This window comes from Trachymyrmex septentrionalis, unplaced genomic scaffold, assembly GCF_001594115.1.
Source record: "Trachymyrmex septentrionalis isolate Tsep2-gDNA-1 unplaced genomic scaffold, Tsep1.0 scaffold182, whole genome shotgun sequence".
In the NCBI taxonomy this organism is placed as follows: Eukaryota; Metazoa; Arthropoda; class Insecta; order Hymenoptera; family Formicidae; genus Trachymyrmex; species Trachymyrmex septentrionalis.
Window position 1 is genome coordinate 95,201 of NW_017304990.1, and position 8,885 is coordinate 104,085.

At 34.5% G+C, this 8,885-nt stretch overlaps 1 protein-coding gene across 1 annotated transcript; it reads right to left on the reverse strand.

Annotated features, from left to right (window-relative positions):
* Nucleotides 1-2,594: 2,594 nt before the first annotated feature.
* On the reverse strand, nucleotides 2,595-5,169 carry LOC108746628 (dynein light chain 2, cytoplasmic). The gene is made up of 3 exons (XM_018483529.1): nucleotides 4,784-5,169; nucleotides 3,550-3,667; nucleotides 2,595-2,929 (listed from the first exon to the last, which is right to left on the reverse strand). The coding sequence occupies exons 2-3, from the start codon at nucleotides 3,655-3,657 to the stop codon at nucleotides 2,768-2,770; spliced, it is 270 nt and encodes an 89-aa protein (XP_018339031.1). The 5' UTR covers nucleotides 3,658-3,667; nucleotides 4,784-5,169; the 3' UTR covers nucleotides 2,595-2,767.
* Nucleotides 5,170-8,885: the final 3,716 nt, after the last annotated feature.

An 8,885-nucleotide genomic window follows, 5' to 3' on the forward strand; every position in this document is an offset into this window, starting at 1 on the left:
TAGATACGGACGTGTGTATGGCGTTGCAGAAGAACAGGTATTTATAGTTATTAGGGGCGGAAATGAGATACACGAGTCTAACGAAGTTACGCAAATTATGCAAAGCACAACAGGTAGTCCTCTAGTCAGCCATTCCACATTGTGAGTCACAAGGTTGAATTTTATCGAGAACACATTATTGATGTTCCTGGCATCGCGTGCGTAGGCTGCAAACGTATGTGTATGTATATTATCAACGCGCGCGTGTTACGATCGCAATTCGTTTTTTTCCCTCTGATATTTCAGCATTGTAATTTTAGGGAAAATTCGACCTTGTGATATTTAATACCGCTCTTATGTAGGATAACGTCGATCTCTATTTTATACATTGCGCCTCGCTGAAAAGAAAAATACATCGTTTCATGGGTGGAACTGATTTTTATTGTTAAGCACAATAATATTCATCTGCTTTTACCGCATCTTCTGCATGTAGACTCGATCGTGAAATCGGCGGAGGTGCACAGAGCGATTCTTACCCTCGAAAGCTCGATTCCAAAAGAACCAAAGTGATTTTGCCATAGCCACATTTATTTTTCATTTGTTAACCCATGTTTCACGAGTGTAAGAAAAATAATTTAGTACTTTGTATTCTATTTACGTTTTAAAAAAGCGCATTCCGGAAACAAATCTTGATTTTGATTTTGGCAAATCATGAATATGACAACCGCCGCCTAACAGCGTAACAGGTTCTTTACTTAACGTGTATACAAAGTACAATTGGCTTTTACCGATGATTAATTCGAACCTATTAGCGATATATTTCTTGAACCGATCTCATGTAGCAAGTACGGCGAAAGCATAACGTACATCATATAACACCGTAAAGATACAGCTTATCCTGTGTTATTCTAATAATATATGCAATATTTATGAGTTAATAAACTTGCTGGAATATATGTACAATAAATAAATAAAAAGAAAGTAACGTAATAACATGTTGAATATTTTCAGATGTTCTCAAGGACAAATTGATCTTCAAAGTACAACTCGATATTTTTTATCGTGATACTTTTGAACACTCTGCTACATATTCGCTGCTTATAAAAGTGGCATTGCGAACTTCTATAAAAAAAAGGATCATGCATGATAGTTCGATATTATTTAATAGTCAGTCTAAAATTTGAACAATGTAGCAACATTTACGATAATCAAATACTGCATGAAAAATTGTTTGAAGATTGCACTCTATGTATAAATAATATATCATATGTATAATATATATTATATATATATATATTTATATATATATAAGTACTCTATAATATGGAGTGTTGAATATTACATAAAAGAATTTAATACGGATAGAAAGTGATATTTCTTCTCTGGAGAAATGAATATTTTTCTAAGTATACATCGCCTCGAGATAAAATGTCTTCTCCCCCCTTTTTTATGTTATAATCTGTGCACAATATAAAAATTGTGAAGGTAGCAATGAACGAGTCAGATATTGTTATTCAATAGCATGTTAGTTTTATATCTGATCGAAATAAAGTTATCAATAGAGTATGTGTACGATGATTATCGCACGTCGAAAGAGAGATTGAGCTCCTTTTTTCCTTTTCCGTTCAATTATTTTGAGAATTCTTAATGTAACAAAAGATATCAGTCGCAGTTGTATAGCAAATACAAAATCAAGTTAATCAGTATACAATACGTAAGAGACGACAGTGGTTACCAATTAATATAAAATAACAATTACAGAGGCAATCAATCTCATTCGGGTTTACATTCATTATTGGCGACTACTTAACGGATACCATGTATGTCCGGTTTGTCATAATTTAGAACAGTTTCTGAAATGTAGGGGGTGCGGACAGACTTTGTAGACACCCTGTATAGATTCAAGTAAGGTACACGAACCCAGAGCTAAGCATGTATTTGAAATATTTTTATTTGAAAAACAATATTGGCAAAACAATTATATTTTGTATTTTGTACTGTATTCGGAGTACATGAAAATATTTTGTATTTTGTATTTCAGATATTTCATTGATAACAAAAGATGGAAAGAATTTTGTATTTCAAATACTAACACTGACAATCAACCTTATTATTTGAATTATAAAATTATTCGAAATACAAAAAGCTTTCAAGCTTTCGATTTCAAATACAAAATACGTAATACTTCTGTGATTCGCTGAAATAAAAAATACAAAATACGCTTGTATTGTAAATAGTATTTTAAAAATATTTCAAATACATGTCGGTTCTGCATGAACCTATTCTACGCGAAAAATGTAATCCATTTAGTGTTGCTTGAACACTATACGTTAAACAATTTTACGCTAAAATTTACTAAGTTAAAATCGCCAGTATTGAATTTAACCGTATTCTGCAGCATATTTACCTAATAATATAAAACAAGAACACAACAAACTTCTTGACATACAAAATACATTTTAACATGTAAAGTTGTATGTCATTCTTTTCTTCTTTTTTTTCCCTTAGTTTATCTCCCTACCCTTCGGCTGTGTCTTCTCAAAAATTTTTTCGGATCATCCTTTTACTTATGTAACGACAAACAATATATCAAGAAACATTGATATTTATCTTCATTTGCTTATCCGAAACATGCGTTGTTTTTTTAAAATAAATTTTTCAATGTGTACATAATGAGTAATGAAGTCTCTTTTACACATGGCGGTGATTTTAAATGTATGTATTTTGCATAGTGAGCAAGGGAGGAAGAGGAAGGAAAAAGGATGTTTAGGAGGATAGCAAAACAAGTTTACCCGCTCTTAAAGAGGAGAATGGCTACCTGACCAAGGTAGAAATAGATAAAATGTCTTGTTTCGTGCGTCACATAGCTACCAAAATTACGTCCTACAATGCAATGCCACGTTGGGTTGTACTTTTTATCGAATTCTTTCTTGATAAATGCTGCAATGTCCTGAAAGCCAAAACCAATGGATATTAATGGCAAAATCAATAGTGTTATTGATTTAACAATCTCATCCTGTGTAACTTGAGAATTTACATAACAGAAATTTTTCAGAGAACAAATAATAAAATATCGACCTTTAACATAATTTCAGTAACTGCATTTACATATTACAACTTTAAATTATATATATCAATCTTCCAGGTCTATTATATTAATAAGAAATGAATAAATCATGTTCCAAGTTATGTATTTCAAATATCATTCTATAATCTATTGAATTCGTTAGCTTCTTTAAAATTACAAAATGTTTATGCACAATTGTACTTCTTTATTCATAAAACTTTATTTATTCTTATTTCTAATAAAAGTTGTTAATTTGCTTAATGCAAAGACATTAATGAATTATTCAATTTTTATAATAAATTAATTAAATTCGTGCTTATAAAATGTATTAAGATCCTTACTGGATATAAGATAAAAAAACTAAAAGTACATCTATTGGTAAATATATCTATTTCAATTGCATGTGACTTAAATTTTCCGTTCTTTATACAATACACTTGTGTGTGATGTTTACAGTGTGTTATCTATATCTGTATACATAAAAGTGTGTGATGAGCATATACCTTTTCAATGTTATATTTTTCGAGAGCTTGAGTGGCACAGTCAACAGCATCTTGCTGCATCTCCTCCGACATATCAGCATTTTTGATTACTGCTTTTCGGTCCGACATTTTGTCTGTCCTAAAACACAAAAATATACAATTGTCATACTGTGACGCTATTATCATACAACGAAACACCTTTTTCTAATGTAAACACTGAGAGAGACATCTCGGTGTGTTTTGGCAAAAGTGCAAATATACCAAAAGATATATCCACAGACATACGTATGTATATGAATTCGGGACGAAAAACTTTGTAAGCAGCATGAATCCGAAAGAAATATAAATTCAAATGAGTCCGCGATCGCAACAGTGACGGTTCACCACTGCTTTAGATTCACATCACTTTCAAAATAAACGATTTATTTATAAGCGACATTATCGGCGTTTTGTGCTCAAAGTGAAATGCCACAAGGGTGAATCGCGCGAATCGGAGGCTGCTGTTCGACAACTCCACCGGACATATAGTTATATATATTGGGAGGCTCAACCTGGGCCGCGGGAAGCGCACGACTTTGACAGTAGCGTACACGTCTACCGCCGGCATGATAATACGAAGACGAGTGTTAGGCGAGTGTTCGGAGTAACGCTCGCCTCAGGTAGAACAAAGACGGGAAGATAGAGGAAGAAGGGAAAAATAGATAGCACAGGCGGAGAGGGGGGGGGGGAGAGAGAGAGAGAATTCACGCGAATATGGGTGCAATGCACAAATAGAGAATAGAGAAAGAAGGAGAGAGGGAGAGAGACGAAGTTACACAGGCACCGATAGAGCGAGCATTTAGAGGGTGAGAGAAAGATAGAAGAGAGACTAAAGGAGGGAGCGCGAAAGGCGCGGGAGGACAGTGTGTTTTGTCGATACCGACGACAATAAAGAAATGGCAATTCGGCCGGCACGCGAGGTGCAAAGCCCGTGAAAGTGGGTCGCGACGACGCTCGTCCTGGCGCCGACGTCGTCATCGTCGAGCAGCATCCCGCCATCCGGCGACGATCTTCACATATGACATAAGAAAACGCGCGCAACCGGACGGACGGATCTGGCCACGATCCACGATCCGGTCTCGACAAGTTTCGTGGCTTTAGATTCGCGGGGGAGCGCAAGAGGACGAGCATGCATTTTTGATAAATTGTCAATGTTTTTCTCTATCCTTACTCCCCTTGTCTCACACGAACAACATTTCGTTCATTTTCTCTCTACCTTTTCTCGTTGACACCGTCTCCAGTGGATGATCACACACGATACAACAGGCTCGCCCTCCTCTCCGATCCGGTGTGAGCGAGTGTGGCCGTACGCGAATCCGGCGAATGCCGTTTATTTTAAGTGATAATCGCGCGCGTACGATATTTCTCGATACGACGGTATACGCGTGTGTGACAAGAGATTTGGCCCGAACGATCCTGCGACGGGCGAATTGGCGATCGGCAGTTTCCTCTCCTGCTGCTTCCTCGGTAACACTCGGTAAAATTTTGGGCTCGCTGGCTCACAGGGACCAAAAGAGAGAGGAACGACAACTTTGCGACTCGAGCTCCTGACTGAGAGTACGGCCAGTCGCCACCGCACTATGCCGGCTCGTGATTGGTCGGTTCGCAGGGTCTTCTATCAGGAGCTTCTATCGGACCAGCATACACCGCACGAGGCGACGCGCGAAAAACAAACGCACGCCGAAGAGTCCAATGTCTATTTTCGTTTCTTGGCGACCGAAATGATTGCATACGTCGCATACGACATTCAACGTACGGACGATACGATGTTCAATAAGAAAATTTCGTTCTAGTTTGATTATTACACTAGTTGCAAAGTTGCCTTTTTTTGCTGAATGCAGTCATTGTTAAAGACGACCGAATCAGATAATGGGAGATATTCATAGTCCGTTCTTATTTTAAGACTGTCTTAAGTAATGTCTTAAGACGCTAATACGGTACTCTGATTGGTTCGTGATTTCTTAAGACTGTATTTATAAGATAGTCTTGAATATAAGATTTGATCTCTAATAGAGATCGGCCAATAAGTATACATTTTTGAAACTATTGTTAAGTGAGCTTGATAGGCCGAAGGATAAATGGAAAATGGTGACATTACCAATTCTTTTGGCTGATCCAACAAAATAAGTCCAGATGACGGTTCGCATCCCAGAGAAAACGTATGTCTGTAACAGAATTCTCTAAATATCTTATCGATGATTATTGGTATCATTATCTAGCGATAGCTATAATGGCAGAGCAATCTTGAAGAAAGCGTGGCACTCATTGGCTATCGCTAATTGACAATTGCGAGAATTGTCGATAAAACGTTTAGATTTAGAGAATCCCGCAACTAAAAAACACCGATTATGAGATACTATTAAAAACAGCTCACACAGCGTGACAGTTCAACGACTAATAGTCGACTTTTTTCAGTCAACTTAAAGTCAACTTGTAAAGTTTACATTAACATTTAATCGATTATTTTAGAATGGTCTTTTATCAATTTTGAATGTCAACTGTAAGTCAACGAGGTCGACTATGTTTGAAAATCTAAAAGCCACCTTTTTTTGTCTGATTTTTAGAATATTATTAACTTTCTCTCTCTCTCTCTCTCTCTCTCTCTCTCTCTCTCTAATTATTATTAATAATAATATCCAGATATATTACATATATATAAGGGATATAAAATATTAAAAAGTGACTAAAAGAGAGAGAGAGAGAGAGAGAGAGATGGCTTTTTTCAGGCCATTTACAAAACGAAAAGATATTATGTCTATTAAAAATTATTGAATTTTATTGAAAGATATTATGTCTATTAAAAATTATTGATTTTATTGAAAAACAATATAACCATAATACAAATTTCTTTTCACCATCTTTATCTATTAATTTTGGTTGCTTTTTCTTTGTTAAAAAAATGTTTGTATTAAAAAAATTTTTACCTCGCGAGCTAACCGTAAATAGTTATAATATTTTGCTAATAAATCGCGATCTCTCTCTCTCTCTCTCTCTCTCTCTCTCTCTCTGTGCATGACGAAGTTGATGAAGTATCGAGCAACTGGAGCATGAAGGAAATAAAAGATGTGATATCATTAAAAAGGTTTATTTCCAACAGTTAAACATTTAACTGTTGCTAGAATGAATTACAACTGGTTTGATATCGGCAATGTATATTCATGTTTCCGTCGATCGAAGAACTTTTAGTTTAAACAACAATAATAAACGATTTATTAAGATTTATTAGATATATGTGAATGCATAAGTAATACTTATAACGGTTGAAGCTGGATCTTAGATGCTTTTAAATAATTTGCATATGAATTTATATACTAATGAGGGAAACTAATCAGGTGACGAGGTTAGGGATTTTGATGCACTTTTTACAGGCTGTTCTTGAGCGAAAAAAAAAATGATACGTGTTCGGCCATTTCAGCCATTGACCCATAGTTTCGAAAAAATCGATTTTTTAAATAATTATTCTAATAATTTGAAAAATGTACTGTATAAATGAAAATATCAATATCTTTAATTTTATTTTAACTTAATGTTATTAGTTACTTTTTGATTGTAATGGAATTTTATGAAATTACGTATTAGTATTAAAGATAATTAAATATTTATGGAATATTGATTATTATTATCGTTATCGTGATCGTTGTTGCTATTCACATGAACGCATAAATAAGTTTGTAATAAAAACTGTTACAAAAACTGTAATAATAAATATTCCATAAATGAGTGTTTAATTATTATTATAATCTATAATACTAATATGTAATTTCATGAAATTTTATTACAATTAAAAAGTAATTAAAATTAATAACATTAAATAAAAAGGAAATTTATAAAAATACTGATATTTTCATTTATACGTATATTTTTATTAGTACGTTTTTAAAATTTTATTACAATTATAACAATAATTATTTAAAAAATCGATTTCTTCGAAACTATGGGTCAATGGCTGAAACCGGATACGTATCGTTTTTTTTTCGCTCAAAAACAGCCTGTAAAAAGCGCATCAAAATTCCCGACCCCATCACCTGATGTTCTCTTTGTAAGTATTCAGAGCGCGCTTTCAACGATGTTAGCGCACTAACATGCTATAATTTACGTTACGCATACTATAGAATTTTAGAGGTAAAAGCGCGCTTTTATCAATAAAAGCGCGTTCTGAGTACGGGCCGATATATGTAATCATTTAAACTGCGCGCTGAATTGATTTTTCGGACTTGTAAACGCAATTAAATTACTATAGCAATATCACAAATTAAATTGACAAGTAATTTAATAATTTGATGCTCAATCAGGCATCCTTAGAAAGATGTTAATGTACTGAAAAACTATAAATAAACTTATTGCAAAAAATAAACTTATTGCAAAAAATAAATTACCTCGGTCGGGAGTAGAATGGATCTCTTGTATTTTGTACGAGCGTCCTAAGCCCTTAGACTACCGAGGCTTTCAGTTTAAATATAGATAATTCTAATGAACTCTCGAGATTTAACAAAAAGCAAAAAACTTTCAGTTTCTTTTAATATTGTTATGACATGACAAAGCAAATACTAAAAAAATTTAATGAAGTTATATTAATACTCGAAGGAAATCTAAAATATCAAGTTGGGATGAGATACCAGGAATAAGTTGCATTACAAAATATCCAGCTATTGTCTCTTTTCTGTTTATTATTCAATTTTTTAATTTTTTAAAAAGCATAAAATTTATGTTTTATATAATTGAGAGAAACTCTTTCGTCGGGAAACGTCGGGAAACGTTGTCATATATTGCGTGCATGCGCATCATAACCTTTATTTTTTGTATTTGCTGTCTATGCGGCTACCGGACGTCGTTTAGGTCCCATCTTTCACGACTAACGACATCCGACAAGCGTCAGCCGACTTAATTGTAGACGAGGTCTCATTGTGCACAGCCCCAGTACCAAAGGCGCTGTAAGTGTCATGGCGGCCGACTTCCGCGCTGCCCGCGCAGACGCGCGTAGTCAACAATTCAAATTCAGGTCATAGTTTGAAATACAGACGATTGGATGCAATTTGGTATTTTTTACGCGCATTTTAGACAGCTACAATAACTCGATATTTTGACTATAGAAATTTAAAGAAAAACCAAAATTTATTCGCGGAAAATGCAAAAAGGAGCGAAATAGTTTTGATCAAATTTCAAATTAGAGCGTACGTGTAGGAATGAAGTGCGACGTCTCATAATGACGCACCATATCTAAGGTCGGTATTTATAAGTCGGTGTTCATAGTCCGTTATTATTTCTATTATGCCCTCTGATTGATTCGTAACATCTTAAGACTGTACTTAAGACGATCT

Coding starts and splice junctions, on each gene's coding strand:
- LOC108746628 (XM_018483529.1), bottom strand. CDS start 3,657: ATGTCGGACCGAAAAGCAGTAATCAAAAATGCTGATATGTCGGAGGAG. Junction 2,930..3,549: donor AAAAATATAACATTGAAAAG/GTATATGCTCAT, acceptor TTTGGCTTTCAG/GACATTGCAGCATTTATCAA.